The sequence below is a fragment of the Diaphorina citri genome, unplaced genomic scaffold (assembly GCF_000475195.1).
Source record: "Diaphorina citri unplaced genomic scaffold, Diaci psyllid genome assembly version 1.1 scaffold41, whole genome shotgun sequence".
NCBI lineage: Eukaryota > Metazoa > Arthropoda > Insecta > Hemiptera > Psyllidae > Diaphorina > Diaphorina citri.
The window spans coordinates 378,761-395,835 of NW_007377478.1; the positions used below are offsets into that span (position 1 = coordinate 378,761).

Consider the following 17,075-nt stretch of genomic DNA (forward strand, 5'->3'; position numbering starts at 1 on the left):
CGGTCCGATTTGCTATATTATGAGCAGGATACCATTCAACTTGGTATACTTGGTTAAGGCTTCAACTTCACACATGTGGGTGACGAATCTACCTACATATTCAAAATTATTTTCTTTGGTATTTTTCGATTACCTATATTGATATCAATTTAATCTTGCTTCAATCATTCCGATGCCGTCGCGGTGTACCCTACGTATATCATGGATTACATCACATGATAACACACCAGATATGCCATCTACCACAACAGCTAGGTATCTCGCTGGTAGTATGGAAAACGGATATGATATAACAGCGGTTGAGTACCATCTAATCCAAGCTTACCAAGCAGAAAGTCTTGGGTTCAGACCAGCGCGGCGGCGCAATCACCGTAATTACGGCAATTTAGATCCAAGGAGAGTAACATTATCAATCGACTTTTCATTGCATGATAAGACACGATAAGTTGATAACCAATCAAATGTATGCCTACTAATTGTCTAGACTAGACGAGTTTTTCTTGGTTATTTATGTCTATTTTCCTTTTGGACAACTTCCGAAAATAGAACCGATTCCGATGGCTCTCCACCTTGGATTTCCTATAGTTTAGTACAGGCGCCCTTAAGTTTCCAAAAGGGGACCGGTTCCTTTTCCAAAAGTCTCCCCAAAGGAAAATAAAATAAACCTAAGGGTGGGTTTCACCAACCTTTTTTTAGCCCCCTTAGCAGCACGAGTTTTCATATTTGCTCTCGGACTTAGATAGGCAGAAGGCTAGCAGCATCAGAATCAGCTCGAATGTCCCCAAACCGAGCACTACCCAGAAAACAATCTCCAGATGTCCCATCACAAAGTTGTTCACCGTTTCATAACATCCCTGCAACAGAAAATTGAAAATAATGTTTTAAAAATAAAAGTACCGTACCCCATAACTTTATTATTTTGTAGTAGTTATTATTATTTTTATTATTATTATTATTATTATTTTTTTTTTTATTCGCTGCTGAGGGAATTTGTAGTTACCCACTTTGAAAATAATACCTACCTTTACGTAACGTCAATTTTGCACAAACCGTTATCTACCTAATTGAATATGCGGTTTCCAGAACCTTGAATTGAGACATAGGTGTAGGCTGACTCCTAATAAGATCTTTTAATTATAATTCTCATAGATGTCTGTAAGACGGTAGTGGTAAACCAAAGCATTACTGGTTGCAAGCATTATTGTGCTTTGGTTCTGGAGTATTGATTTGAAATTGCAGTTGCAATCCAGTATTATTGAATTGGTTCTAGGTATAGGTTTACCTAATATACATAGTAGATACTAGATACTTCTTATTGGCATGGTAGCCATGCTCTGGAGTGCAAAAGGAACATACAAACAGAACCTACCTATTTGAGGAGAGTGACGATCCATTGTTTGGTACCTAGAGGTTTGATTGAGGGAACTGTAGCTACTGAGGTCTTATCGTTCCGCAATCGAAAAGGGGAGAGGATAGGACAGGAGACAGCCAGCCGTTCCGAGAAAGGTAAGTTCGCGCCGGGCGGGAACCCAACCCCCGATCTAGTTCTTATAAGGCAGGCTGCCCTCCAGGCTAACTACTAACTAATTGGGCTTTGGTTCTGGAGTATTGATTTGAAATTGCAGTTGCAATCCAGTATTATTGAGTTGGTTCTAGGTATAGGTTTACCTAATATACATAGTAGATATTAGATACCTCTTATTGGCGTGGTAGCCATGCTCTGGAGTGCAAAAGGAACATACATTACATACAAACAGAACCTACCTATTTGAGGAGAGTGACGATCCATTGTTTGGTACCTAGAGGTTTGATTGAGGGACCTGTAGCTACTGAGGTCTTATCGTTCCGCAATCGAAAAGGGGAGGATAGGACAGGAGACAGCCAGCCGTTCCGAGAACGAACCTTATCCGTTCAAGATAAAGTATAAAGTTCGCGCCGGGCGGGAATCCAACCCACGATCTAATTCTTATAAAGCAGGCTACCCTAACTACTAACTAGGCAATAATAATAGTGCTTATTTATACTGCTCGCATAGGACTGAAAAGTCCCTTTACTCCAGCAGTAGGCTACTACTATAAATTATTGTGGTCAAATTCTTAAATTATATTGAGGATAAAATTCCATACCTCGGCAGGGATTGAACCCACACCTTCCTGTTTACCAGGCGAGCGCCTTGACAAAAACTCGTCTAGTCTAGACAATTAGTAGACATACATTTGATTGGTTATCAACTTATCGTGTCTTATCATGCAATGAAAAGTCGATTAATGTTACTGTCCTTGGATCTAAATTGCCGTAATTACGGTGATTGCGCGGCTATGAACCCAGGACTTTCTGCTTAGTGAGCTCGGATTAGATGGTACTCAACCGCTGTTATATCATATCCGTTTTCCATGTTACCAGCGAGATACCTAGCTGTTGTGGTAGATGGCATATCTGGTGTGTTATCATGTGATGTAATCCATGATATACGTAGGGTACACCGTACATCAGGCCGGATTTAGACGTGAAAGTAGTAGCTTTAACATCTCCACTATTGCTTCCGAGTAGTTCTGAGTTTACCAAAGGCACCGAAATCGTTTCTACAAAACTTAGTTCAGTGCCTGTTTACCTAAATCTAGTTTCCATTTCCGGTCAAATTTTGTGTACCTAGAAGGTAATTTAGATGTAGGTAGGTACCTACTGACCTGGACAGACGTGAAAGTAGTAGCTTTAACATCTCCACTATTGCTTCCGAGTAGTTCCGAGTTTACCAAAGGCACCGAAATCGTTTCTACAAAATTTAGTTCAGTGCCTGTTTACCTAGATCTAGTTTCCATTTCCGGTCAAATTTTGTGTACCTAGAAGGTAATTTAGATATAGGTAGGTACCTACTGACCTGGATAGTCTCTTGTGTAGAAGGTGACCATTAGGTGATGTGAACACCAGAGGTAGTCTCTACCACCTAATCCTTAGGGCTCAATTTTATGTGGTCAAACTCTCAAATAAATGATGACATTCCAAGCCTTGGCTCGGACCAAACCCATACCCTCCCTGATGCCTGATGATTATTTACCATATAAGTGCCTTGAGTTCCAACCATCCCTCACTTCAAAATAGGTACCTACTTTTTTAAGTAGGTAACTATATTGTTCTTTCAAGTGCTAAAACTAACCAGTTTTCTTTTCTATTCATTCACAGGTCAACAATCAAATAGAGAGAAATGAACAGGGAAGACTATTTGCCATCATTCATGTCCTAGGAAGACAGACAAAAGTGACACCCAATGATATCATTATTGTGGATAGTAACAGTTTTGCCCCTCTAAATGGTGACAAAATCAAATTTGAGAAGGTCTTGTTAGTAGGAGGTGCAGACTTTACATTGGTGGGTAGACCTCTGTTAACACCAGGACTTGTCAATGTCACAGGTACCATTATAGAGAAAGATCTCTCCCACACCAGAACAAACTTTAGAAAAATTCCCAGGAAGAGACATACAAGATTCAGGTTTTTCCGTACCCAGTTGACAATGATCAGGATAAATGAAATAGAAATCATAGAAAAAGTAGGACAAAGAAAAGATGTTGAGGGAACACAGAGGCTTATTAAGTAAATGGGTTTGTTTACTGAATAATTTATTTACTTGCTAAGATTGTAGAAACTCTCATCGTTTTTTGTACTGATGGGGAAAAGCTTGTTAGGCAAACAGGGAATTAGGTATGTGTAGAGTTTTATTCCATAGAAAGGAATTTTAATTAAGAAATGGGAGATAAGATGGCTGATAGATCGTTTTTTGTACTGATGGGGAAAAGCTTGTTAGGCAAACAGGGAATTAGGTATGTGTAGAGTTTTATTCCATAGAAAGGAATTTTAACCAAGAAATAGGAGATAAGATGGCTGATAGTAATTACGTAAAAGAGAACCTTGTCTAGTATTTTGGTACTTTCACTTCAGAGTGTTAATGTTACTGTATCAGTACATCAGTAGCATGGAGATGTGTTATATTGTATGGCATTCCTACATTCCCTTATTCTACAATGATCTTTTTGAAGATATTTAAAGGCCCAAGTAATAAAGTTTAAAGCTATCATAAAAACATAGTACCTAGAGTCCTTAATAATAATTTGATAATTAATCATGTGTCTTCTTGGGTATTATGCTACATATTAATTAAATAAATGTGTCAAGTAACATCCCCTCCCAAAAGCATTGTAAAAATCACAACATCTTGAAACTCTAACTTTATCCATTGGTGTATGTTGAAGTTACCATCCCAACTCTGAAAATAAATACAATAAATATTATAAATTATTTTGCAAAAAAATGTGTTGTGCCGACTTTTTCGTACAAAAAGTTTCGCCCAACAGGTGGAATCGAACCACTCTGACGCTAATCAGCTACAGGTTTGAAGCCTGCACCGCAGACCACTACGGTTCAGCTGGGCATAGATGAGAGCCATTACTTTTGTATTTAAACTTGTTCATCGCCCAACAGGTGGAATCGAACCACTCTGACGCTAATCAGCTACAGGTTTGAAGCCTGCACCGCAGACCACTACGGTTCAGCTGGGCACAGATGAGAGCCATTACTTTTGTATTTAAACTTGGTCAGGTGAAATAAATGGAAAACGAGAAGCTCCAGTGGCGTTATCTGTTGGTAAAGTTATCTAACTAATTCAGTTTGTGCCTTCAAACTCAGTACAATCTCATTTTAGAGAATCAAGGTAAAACTTATATGGCTTCTTTAGCACAACACTTACCCGTTTTAGTTACTTCCTCTTATAGGTTATTGAGAAGGAAGTAGCTTCAGTCATACAGTGTTGTATTGATAATGAAAATAAATCGAAATACCTGCTACAGATAAAACAAATGATTTTTTGTACAATTGGTTGTTTATTGTCGTATCAAAATGAACATTAAATTCACATGATTATTAAGGTATAATACTGAATTCGGGTTAGTTGGGTAATTTTCTGAGAAGAGATCAAAAACCCAGTTCATTTAGTTTTCAATTTAGAAGAAAAAAAAATCCACTCTGGTCAAAATTTAGTTTTCGATGGAAAATTATTGTAGAACACTCCAAATTGAATATTTTTGAAATACATCGACTTAAAGTATTAGAAATGTAAAAGTTGTTTACAAATTTGGAATAATTAAGCTTAAAAGCAAGAGTCTTCGATTTCAATTGTAAAACATAATAGGTCCATCGAATTCGTGTAAATAAAGTACCTCGATAGGCACTTTTCGTAAAAAGAAGCAATACCTATAAAAGAAAGCGCTCTAAAATCTAAATACCTAGATTAAGATTACATAAAAGGATATAACACTTTGGTAGCGGATAATAATCTTAACGAAAACAAATTTAACAATACAGATACAGACAAGATACAAAACATACAAATCTCTGTAGTGATCGAAAATAGGTACACACAAAAAAACCCAAGTGAAAATGATAGATGATGCAAACTTCTGTGGAAAGCCAAATTATTGCATGATGTGATATACCTACCTACATAGGTAGTAATAAAAGGGGGAAAGCAAAAAGAAATTGGTTAAAAGATATCAAAAATGATAAAAAAAATATATATTATTTGACGGTGTGACCGTCCTTTCTTGTGTCGGCAGCAGCCAGAGGAGGCAACACCATACTTACAGCGCAGCGTATCTTTAGAACAATGAAGAGAAGAGATTTTGAACTTTGAACATCTCGTGATGTCCGCTAGTAATCTAGTATCTAGTAAACAATTAATCGTAGTATAATCTTTAAATCTAAAGATAATAGTTTATTAGAAAACGAGATTTAGACATACAAAAGAAATAATAGATAGTAGGCACTTATATCAGTATAGTATAGGTAGATAGGTACACGTGATGTTAAGTTAAATTATTTTTAAGTGGACCACTACAGACTCCAAAATTATCCTCCGGCTAAAATTCTAAATTAGTAGGTAGCTGAACTAACTGAAATAGGTAGCAGAATCAACTTCATCAAATTGGTCGTAAATTCTAAATTTAATAAATTTGATCTACCAAATAAAGAAGTAACCAGATGTCTGCTCTTGTTTAGTACATTCATATCTACAATCTCGAGTCTTTATCATAAAAGAAGTATTGAAAGTTCAACTTTATTGGTTTCTGTTACCTTAGTCAACAAAACTTTATTGTTTTCAGTTACCTTACTCCATTTTATACGTACCTGTCGCAGTACCTACCTATCCTTTTTGTAGTGTGCACATAAGGCTGAAGAGTCCCTTTACCTTACTACTAAGTAGAGACGGTTCTGGAATGAAAGATCTCGAAATTAAGATCAACGCAAGCGATATGAGAGAACTAAAGTTTTCTCAACTGAATCTTATCTGTCACATGTTATAAATCAAGCAGTTAAGTTCTCTTGAACATCAAGAAAACCTTGAAATATGAACTCTACTGATAAATAAAATATTCGAAAAATAATCATATAATCCAGGCACTACTAGAAATCACACTACAAAATGTAATGACAGTATTTTAATGACACGAGTAATTTTAGGTTCATTCCTAATTTTTTTATCTTCCATAAAATATAAAACAAAAATCACAAAATTATTTACAGGCGAAAAAATAGTTTATGGTTCTGTACACAACAAGACACTGACAAGTCTTGAAAACAAAATCCCATGACAACTTTTGGTTCTTTGGTTGTCTGTACTCGTATATCAGGTTGTCACCTCTACAATAAGGTTTTAGCAGCACAATGAATTTTTAAGCATTTCTATTGAAATCAGCGTGTTTCGAACTTCCTTTATCAGCGAAGAAAAAAAAATCTGGTTGTGCCCCATTGAAAGTTCTGATTTTTTTGAAACTTTTTTTTATGTGTGAGAACATAGCAAAACCGATAAACTACTTCCATCTTGCGCATGCGCACACCCATTTTTTTAGTTGTTTCGTAAAAAATGAAAAATGGCTGTATTCCCACATGTCAAACTTGAACATTTTTGATTTTTTTGAACTTTTTGAAAAAAGTAAAAAATGTGAAAAAATTGGAATTATTTTTTGAAAGCTAAAAGTTAATTTATTTAACTCAATAACTATTGGTTGATAGAAGAATTGAGCTTTTAATGATCTCAAAATACACCTACAGGTGGAAGTGTTGATGGTATTAGCGTAATCAGCACTGGTGGGGATCTACAAAGATAAGCTGTTACTTAGCGGGTAAGGATTGGAAGATGATTTCAAGAACATTGTGCCAGATATCAAGGAGCTTACTAAGAACATCAGCTTTTCCCAGTACTGCCTTGAATCCTATTGTGCCTGCATTTCATCTGAGCAAGTTCACATACAGTACAGTTTAATTTAGTTAACTCAATAACTATTGGTTGATAGAAGAATTGAGCTTTTAATGATCTCAAAATACACCTACTGGTGCCATCTACAAAGATAAGCTGTTAGCGGGTAAGGATCGGAAGATGTTTTCAAGAACATTGTGCCAGATATCAAGGAGCTTACTAAGAACATCAGCTTTTTCCAGTACTGCCTTGAATCCTATTGTGCCTGCATTTCATCTGAGCAAGTTCACATACAGTACAGCTCCTACAAGTGACATACCAAAGTTCTATCAGGAAACAGTACTGGATGCAGGGGAAGAAAAGAAGTTAGCTGAGGATGTCATAACCCAGGTAAGTTATCAAAATAATACCCATCACTCATGCCTCATCAAATTCTTAAATTATATTGAGGATAAAATTCCATACCTCGGCTGGGATTGAACCCACACCTTCCTGTTTACCAGGCGAGCGCCTTGAACACTACACCACCGAGGCAGGCTCGCCTGGCTCTTCCACCCAACACTTACTATTCTGTAGTAGGAATTGGCGTCGGTTGCCGTGTGGACGCAGTCGGGATCTAACGGTTGGAAATCGAACTTGTTTCCGATCAGATTGCAACAGGCGGCGGGCACTTGGAGTCCTGTTGAATTCCATCGGGGAGACATGCTGAAGTCAGTGTAGTCGTCTACGCCACAGCAGGACAGCTGGAAATAGAAACACAATGAGATGTTAGAATTTAGTTACTATACATACTGTCTGGGTGGGGGACGTTAAACAGGGAGTATACCAGCCTGAATTTCCCTTGCTAAAGAAATAACAAAGGTTGAGTGCGAAGGGCAACCACTCGAGAAAAAAAAATGTAGCCAAAACCAAATGTCAGCCCAAAAGTGATCACCCTAAGGCTGATTGAGGGCTGACGAAAAACACCGACCCCGTCTGAACACGGGAAAAGGCGGAGAGAAAAAGAAGAGGAGGTAGCACGATTAATTTCCAAGCCGCAACGCAACATAAGCTAATTTTTGCCAATATTAGGCATCATGGCTGATAGCAAACAGTGGGCACTAATCAATAGCAGATATTTTGTTGTTTATCACTCGAGCAGGTGCCCCTTCGTTTGGTCTCCCGCAGACTCCTAACCCAGGTATCGAACTTGTATCACCTCAGGCTAAATTGTACAAAATACCAACAAATAAACCTCGCAGGGATTTTGCGCGGACAAAAAATCGCAGGTTTAAGGTTGTGGTTATGTACCAGGTTGGGGAAGGCAAGGTTGGTAAACTTGCCTTGTTTTTCAGTTACCACCTGCATGCCAAAAACTGTAGAAACAATGTCCTGTCTCACCTAATCCGATCTCATCTCAACCCGGTACATAACCACAACCTAAATCGGGATTGGAGATTTTTAAGTTGGACCAAAAATACCTACGAGTAGTTGCTGAACTCGCAAGGTATATTTTTCAGTAACTTGTTGGGGTTGGTAGGACAATGTCCTGTCTCACCTAATCCGAGCTCATCTCAACCCGGTACATAACCACAACCTAAATCGGGATTGGAGATTTTCAAGTTGGACCAAAAATACCTACGAGTACGAGTTAGTTGCTGAACTCGCAAGGTATTTTTCAGTAACTTGTTGGTAGGTTGGTTACGGTACATAACCACAACCTAAATCGGGATTGGAGATTTTTAAGTTGGACCAAAAATACCTACGAGTAGTTGCTGAACTCGCAAGGTATTTTTCAGTAACTTGTTGGTAGGTTGGTAGGAATTATCGAGTCATTCCTCTCAGCGGGATATTGCATGTGATGTCAATGTCTTGGTTTACCATACCAATGTCAATGAAGAGTTCTGGTACCTAAACCTAGTCATTCCTCTCAGCGGGATATTGCATGTGATGTCAATGTCTTGGTTTACCATACCAATGTCAATGAAGAGTTCTGGTACCTAAACCTGCCCAGAGGATGTACCTATCCGTGTTTTTGTAGGTATGCGCATTGTTGAGAGTGATTTAAATTGAAAATCGGGTTAGGTATAGGTAGGGAGGCTTATACCTAGGCTCTCTCTGACGTTATCCTTAGTTATGAAAACATTGTACCTAGGCGCAAGTAGTTAAGGTTTTCTTTAGCATAGGTAGTAGATAAATTATCATAATGGTTATACCTACTTATTATACGTACGTATACTTTCTAAACTTGCATGCATGCTAGACTTGAGGTCATTGCAAGGAAGGTGTAAACTACGCAAGAGGAGAAAAATTCAAATAAACCAGAAGATGACGTGATCAAGGATAGTAACTAACTAGAGCTTCCAGAAATAGCTCGCTACAGGCAAGGTTGGTAAACTTGCCTTGTTTTTTAGTTAGGTACCACTACAACCTTAAGAAATCCTAAACCTGCCTAGAGGTAGTACCTATCCGTGTTTTTGTAGGTATGCGCATTGTTGAGTGATTTAAATTGAAAATCGGGTTAGGTATAGGTAGGTATAGGCTTATACCTAGGCTCTCTCTGACGTTATCCTTAGTTATGAAAACATTGTACCTAGGCGCAAGCAGTTAAGGTTTTCTTTAGCATAAGTAGTAGATAAATTATCATAATAGTTATATACCTACTTATTATACGTAGGTACGTATACTTTCTAAACTTACATGCATGCTAGACTTGAGGTCATTGCAAGGAAGGTGTAAACTATGCAAGAGGAGAAAATTTCAAATAAACCAGAAGATGACGTGATCAAGGATAGTACCTAACTAACTAGAGCTCCCAGAAATAGCTGGCACTTTGGTGATAGTCAACGTCATAGGTAGCCATTACTCATATGACATTGTCCCCCAAAAAATTAACATTGTCATATGGGTAAAATGTAAAGATGACATTCTCCTGTAGCCAATGTCATATGGGTAAAATGTAAAGATGACATTAGTTGGTTATTCTGCACCACACGCCCACACAAAACAATTCCGACATGACACACGTGTTTACAATGTCATTTTGTCAATAATTGACATTAGTATTCCTAGTAGTGACCATAGTACCTATCTTGAAAAGTCATAGAAATTCTTGGTAGGTATCTTCAATACCATCTATAAAAGTAGGTACTTTTTGTTTTATTGATACTTACATGGACATGTCCCAGTCGCCCAGTTCCAATAGAATGTGGTATACCTATTGGTAAGTACCTGATGGAAATATACCAATGGTACGAGTACCTATTCAATACCATTGCATTGGTGCCAAAGTATTTGGTGAATCCAGATAAAATGTTCACTCATTATCATAATATCGCCATGTAAATGTAGACCAAATATTCACACACTTATGTCAGATGTCATAGCAGAGGACATGCAAGTAATTGATGGCAAGAAAGAACGTGTTATTGTTAATGAAAGTGTTAGCATTGTCAATAGTAAAACAAAATGTTCAAAGATGTTTTTCCTATTTTAGTTCAATTCAATGGCCCCGTAAGACGTACATATGTGTCTTAACATCGTGGGACCGGGAGTGAACGTCACTGTTTTCACTTGGTTTTTGGTTGATCATTTTGTTTACGAATTCGGCTAGGGATCTTCATAGTGGATTGACACGTATCTATCTATCTTCAGTAGGTTTCTAGCTCCGCTTCTGATACCGAGGTCAGAGTATGACATAGAAATAATAAAAGTCATTGCTAGTATGTCAGCACATCCGTAGAGAAGGACCTACCTACAATCATAACTACATACGAGCAGGTATACAAATAGTATGTATGTACCTACCTACATTTATCGTACCTATTGGATGAGTCTGATAAGACCTACCTAATGTATGTAATAGGAAATTGGGAAGTAGATACATGCTATACAGCCGAAAAACTCCTAATGTCCTCTGCGAATCTTCTCTCTGCTTTTCCCAAAGGAATCTTATTACTGAGTAGAAAGATGGATAAAGCAGTAAAAGTAACTTCTCCTTTATTTTCCATCTTTGTAATGTTACTTGACGAAGTATCCTGCGCGGAAAAAGCTGAGTAAAAAGTTGTAGAGTAAACAATGGAAGAAAATCCCTCTGCTCCGTTATTATCCAATCAAAAAGGATTGCAAATATTGCGATCTATGTAGATCCGTATCTCCCTTTGGACTTCTAAAACACCATACTTACAGCGCAGCGTATCTTTAGAACAATGAAGAGATTTTGAACTTTGAACATCTCGTGATGTCGGCTAGTAATCTAGTAAACAATTAATCGTAGTATAATCTGTAAATCTAAAGACAATAGTTTATTAGAAAACGAGATTTAGACATACAAAAGAAATAATAGATAGTAGGCACTTATATCTGTATAGTATAACACATACTCGACCCCGTCGATCGATGGTCGATTGACGTCGACTGAAACCGTACACTGCCTCGACAACATAGATTCACCTCTTCACCTTGTCGGTCGACGGGGTCCACTATGTGTGGATTGTATAGATACAGCATAAGAGACTGGATCTTATTCTCTACATACTTATATCTAGGAACTCGCATAAATGTTAACACGAACACTCACATAGCTGACCTTGAACTTCTACTCTGAATTCTCTCGTGTTGAACTTGGAACTTTGGATTCTTGATCTTTATAAAGTTTAGTCCAATAGCCAAAAGATTACCTATTTTCATATCCGTGCCCAAAGTTTGTTACAGTTCATCAATTTAATAGATATTAATCGAACTATGGCACGAATAGGGTTTTGGGAACAATGATTTGATTGGTGGTGTTCTCTTTGAATTTTAGGGTTCTTCTACTACTAAGGCCATGGACCATGGACTTAATGCTACCTTGCTTTTTCTCAGGGACTTCTACCACCTCCTCATTTATTCTCGCGAAGCTGAATCGTTACACCACGAAGAATGCACCCGAAATAGACTACGGTACGTCATATTCTATAGTGGTCCACGGACTGTCCACATATCGATTTCGTGCGATGCGGCGCGGCGTAGATAATATGTAAGTTTCTGTCAATAGAGGCCTCCCTTACCTGAGCCATCAGATAGTTCCACATGAGTGTGGCTGTGTTTGATTGGTTGGTTGGGGTGACGTTGTAATAGTCCCGAATAGTGTCCTTCAGGAACAGCTTGATTTCGTCTCCGACCTGAAAGGAAAACAATGAAATCCGGGGGTTAGTTAAAAGTTTAAAAGAATAGTGGTCGGTTCCACCATGATTTCGTCTCCGACCTGAAAGGAAAACAATGAAATCCGGGGGTTAGTTAAAAGTTTAAAAGAATAGTGGTCGGTTCCACCAAAAAATTTCAGTCCCTAAAAGGCCTGTTAAGCTAACAGCCTGTACCTGTTAAGTTCCATTTGATTTGTACCTAATATAGGCTTCACAGGGCTGTTAAGCTAAAGGGCTGTTAGGAGCTAAAAAAAGGTTGGTGAAACCCACCCTAGGTTTATTTTATTTTCCTTTCGGGAGACTTTTGGAAACGGAACCGGTCCCCTTTTGGAAACTTAAGAATCGACCCAGAGACAATTTTTAGATTTCACAACATTTCCAACTTCTTATCTATCCTCGCGAGTTGTGCCACTTTAAATGACGACCATGTAATGCTTAACTTCAGAAGAGCACCTAATATACTTCAATAGAACCCTCTAACCATACCAGCATTTAAGCTAACAGCCTGTACCTGTTAAGTTCCATTTGATTTGTACCTAATATAGGCTTCACAGGGCTGTTAAGCTAAAGGGCTGTTAGGGGCTAAAAAAAGGTTGGTGAGTCCCACCCTAGGTTTATTTTATTTTCCTTTGGGGAGACTTTTCGAAACGGAACCGGTCCCCTTTTGCTTTTGGAAACTTAAGGGCGCCTGTACTAAACTATATGAAATCCAAGATGAAGAGCCATCGGAATCGGTTCTATTTTCGGAAGTTGTCCAAAAGGAAAATAGACATAATGCTGATAACCAAGAAAAACTCGTTGAACAAGAGCTAATTATTCTAGTCTAAGAATACCTACCGCGGTTAAAGAACCAACTTATGGTACCTACACTACGTCATTTTGGTACAATTCTCATTACTTATTGCACAAACCATTTTTCAATCAAGCAAAAGGTTACGTACTATAAGCTCGTTATAGATTTCAACCAAATTTGGTTTACAGAATGTCAAAATACCTAATTGAAATTTAAAACCAAATCGTCTTCCGAAACCTTATCAGATAAGAATTCAGTCTTAGATGGTTACCTATCCAGTAGCTCTTTCATAGATCTTTGATAAATAATTGATATCATTCTAGTCAACTAATGTCTTGCGGATATTTGAAATCGATTACATTGATCTTCTTATAATATGCAAATTATGAAAATAATTATAGGTACATAGGTAGGTACAGTACATACGTAGGCACATTAGGTACATAATAATGAGTGTTTTCAAACAAAATATTGAAATAGGTATCCAATACACGAGATAAGAGATAACTGATACCTAACCTTGAGATTGCTGACGCGTGATAATACCTATAAAACCCACATAGGAAGTGCCAAGAAATTCAAAACATATCAATCTGAAACCACGACTGCTCAATCTAAAACGCTAAAACCGAAGGCCTCGGAATGATTGAAGCAAGATTAAATTAATTGATATCAATATAGGTAATCGAAAAATACCAAAGAAAATAATTTTGAATATGTAGGTATATTCGTCACCCACATGTGTGAAGTTGAAGCCTTAACCAAGTACCAAGTTGAATGGTATCCTGCTCATAATATAGCAAATCGGACCGTTAGTTCCGAGCTTGAGGCCTTAGAACCGCGTGACCATTACAAGTTGCAAGCAAAACATAACAACAACTATAACCAAGGATGATGATGATGTTGATGATGATGATAACTAGCAAGTAGCAAGAAATCCTGAGCACTGTCAAGGATGTAGGACACAATAGTACTGAGAATTTTACCGAGGCATAGTTGTTGCTAGAACTGTTGTTATAGGACTTATAGGTATACTCAGTGAACTTGCAAATTGTCTGCATGATGTCCTATTTGTCACACTTTACGTCTTATAGATCGGGACTAACAATATGGTAAGCTCTTAGAAAGTGGGGGAGGAGGTGAAAGGAAGGCTGAGTGGAATAAGTAATTAGGTAAATTAGGTTCGCATTCATAATATAAGTAATGTTTAACAAAGAAGTAATAACGTAACGAGGGTTCACGTAAATATTAAACGAGGTGTGATTAATTTATTGTAGTTACTCGTGCAAACCGTATCTTCGATAGATATTCAGATTTACACCTCCCACCTTCTATATTATATCGTAAACCCATCAAAGTTAACATCTAATGAAAACTAATCTTTCCCGGAACATAACGTATCATGATGTGACAAATTGGAAGTTTAAATATGCAAAATTTCATTGATAAAGATAAACCAACTGCAAAACATACCCTATATTATCTTCATCTTACGTTATAGGTTGTTGCTAGAACTGTTGTTATAGGACTTATAGGTATACTCAGTGAACTTGCAAATTGTCTGCATGATGTCCTATTTGTCACACTTTAGTCTTAGATCGGGACTAACAATAATGATATGGTAAACTCTTAGAAAGTGGGGGAGGAGGTGAAAGGAAGGCTGAGTGGAATAAATAATAGAAGAAAATTTGACATCTCCACTATTTTCCACTAAGGATAAGAATACACAGTCCTTGTGATGTTGATCTCAGACCCAAGTATCCAGGCCGCAGTGTTGACAGATAGGTTATATAGGATTACCGTACAATTTTGTCGAAATTACAGTACCTACGTAGGTATATTTTCGTATGCCAAATTTTGATAACCGTACACACTAATTACCAGTTTAGCAATATATGTAGGTATGTATTCCTTATTTCTTCCAAGTATAGGATTCCTGAGGCACTTACCCTTTGTTTGTAGAAGAAGGCCAATCCTCCAGCAGCGATCTGCAGGACCAAGATCAACAGAATGATACATCCGAACTGAAACAAAAGAAACTATCTTCAGTAGGTTTCTAGCTCCGCTTCTGATACCGAGGTCAGAGTATGACATAGAAATAATAAAAGTCATTGCTAGTATGTCAGCTACATCCGTAGAGAAGGACCTACCTACAATCATAACTACATACGAGTTTTTGTTTACTACGAATTCGGCTAGGGATCTTCATAGTGGATTGACACGTATCTATCTATCTTCAGTAGGTTTCTAGCTCCGCTTCTGTTACCGAGGTCAGAGTATGACATAGAATCATAGAAATAATAAAAGTCATTGCTAGTATGTCAGCTACATCCGTAGAGAAGGACCTACCTACAATCATAACTACGTACGAGTAGGTATACAAATAGTATGTATGTACCTACATACCTACATTTATCGTACCTATTGGATGAGTCTGATAAGACCTACCTAATGTATGTAATAGGAAATTAGGAAGTAGATACATGCTATACAGCTGAAAAACTCCTAATGTCCTCTGCGAGTCTTCTCTCTGCTTTTCCCAAAGGAATCTTATTGCTGAGTAGAAAGATGGATAAAGCAGTAAAAGTAACTTCTCCTTTATTTTCCATCTTTGTAATGTTACTTGACAAAGTATCCTGCCCGGAAAAAGCTGAGTAAAAAGTTGTAGAGTACCTAAACAATGAAAGGATGCCCCTCGGCTCCATTATCCAATCAAAAAGGATTGCAAATGTTGCGATCTATGTAGATCCGTATCTCCCTTTGTAAAGCTGTGTCCACACATACTTGTTATATAGGATTACCGTATAATTTTGTCGAAATTACAGTACCTACGTAGGTATATTTTCGTATGCCAAATTTTGATAACCGTACACACTAATTACCAGTTTAGCAATATAGGTATGTATTCCTTATTTTCACCTCTTCACCTTGTCGGTCGACGGGGTCCACTATGTGTGGATTGTATAGATACAGCATAAGAGACTGGATCTTATTCTCTACATAGTCTACATACTTATATCTAGGAACTCACATAAATGTTAACACGAACACTCACATAGCTGACCTTGAACTTCTACTCTAAATTCTCATATGTTGAACTTGGAACTTTGGATTCTTGATCTTTAAAAAGTTTAGTCCAATAGCCAAAAGATTATACCTATTTTCATATCCGTGCCTAAAGTTTGTTACAGTTCATCAATTTAATAGATATTAATCGAACTATGGCACGGATAGGGTTTTGGGAACCGTGATTTGATTGGTGGTGTTCTATTTAAATTTTAGGGTTCTTCTACTACTAAGGCCATGGACCATGGACTTAATGCTACTTTGCTTTTTCTCAGGGACTTCTACCACCTCCTCATTTAGTCTCGCGAAGCTGAATCGTTACACCACGAAGAATGCACCCGAAATAGACTACGGTAGGTCATATTCTATAGTGGTCCACGGACTGTCCACATATCGATTTCGTACGATGCGGCGCGGCGTAGATAATATGTAAGTTCCTGTCAACTGCCTTTAGCCAATCATACGCTCTTAGGGAGAAAATAAACGTAATGATCAAGAGATTGAGGGATCATTTGTCAAAATAGTAGTTTTGGCATCTCCACTACTTCCTATTAGTGAACGGACAGAGTGAGCATTTGTAAAAGTGATAGCATTAGTAAAAGTGATAGTTTTGGCATCTCCTTGGTTGTAAATCCAATGGGCGTGGTCTCTGTTGAGTGTCACCATATCTATATTCAGACCTGCTTACGGTAGTTGACTAACGTCAATACATGTAGTTATATAGGTATACCATCACTGGAATAAGTCCATTACCTAGGTAAACATATATTATTGTGTAATATTATGTAGGTACCTACTGTAATACTTCT

At 37.7% G+C, this 17,075-nt stretch overlaps 2 protein-coding genes and 2 long non-coding RNA genes across 4 annotated transcripts in view; 3 read left to right on the plus strand and 1 right to left on the minus strand.

Moving 5' to 3' along the window:
• Positions 1–701: 701 nt before the first annotated feature.
• Positions 702–17,075, minus strand: part of LOC103513763 (tetraspanin-7) — a 44,692-nt gene continuing 28,318 nt past the window's right edge. Inside the window, exons 5-7 of the mRNA XM_017446021.1 lie at positions 12,273–12,386; positions 7,812–7,988; positions 702–854 (exon numbers count right to left, since the gene is read on the minus strand). Coding sequence (XP_017301510.1) covers positions 702–854; positions 7,812–7,988; positions 12,273–12,386 — 444 coding nt within the window. The remainder of the gene's footprint in view (positions 855–7,811; positions 7,989–12,272; positions 12,387–17,075) is intronic.
• LOC108252947 (39S ribosomal protein L21, mitochondrial) lies at positions 2,268–3,750 on the plus strand. The gene is made up of 2 exons (XM_026826658.1): positions 2,268–2,295; positions 3,158–3,750. The coding sequence occupies exons 1-2, from the start codon at positions 2,268–2,270 to the stop codon at positions 3,592–3,594; spliced, it is 465 nt and encodes a 154-aa protein (XP_026682459.1). The 3' UTR covers positions 3,595–3,750.
• LOC113469232 lies at positions 3,774–6,574 on the plus strand. The gene is made up of 2 exons (XR_003392707.1): positions 3,774–4,348; positions 4,476–6,574. It is a non-coding gene; the product is annotated as an uncharacterized LOC113469232 (long non-coding RNA).
• On the plus strand, positions 6,782–7,636 carry LOC113469236. Its single transcript, XR_003392710.1, has 2 exons — positions 6,782–7,025; positions 7,307–7,636. It is a non-coding gene; the product is annotated as an uncharacterized LOC113469236 (long non-coding RNA).

Coding starts and splice junctions, on each gene's coding strand:
- LOC108252947 (XM_026826658.1), top strand. CDS start 2,268: ATGTTACTGTCCTTGGATCTAAATTGCC. Junction 2,296..3,157: donor GTCCTTGGATCTAAATTGCC/GTAATTACGGTG, acceptor AAAACTAACCAG/TTTTCTTTTCTATTCATTCA.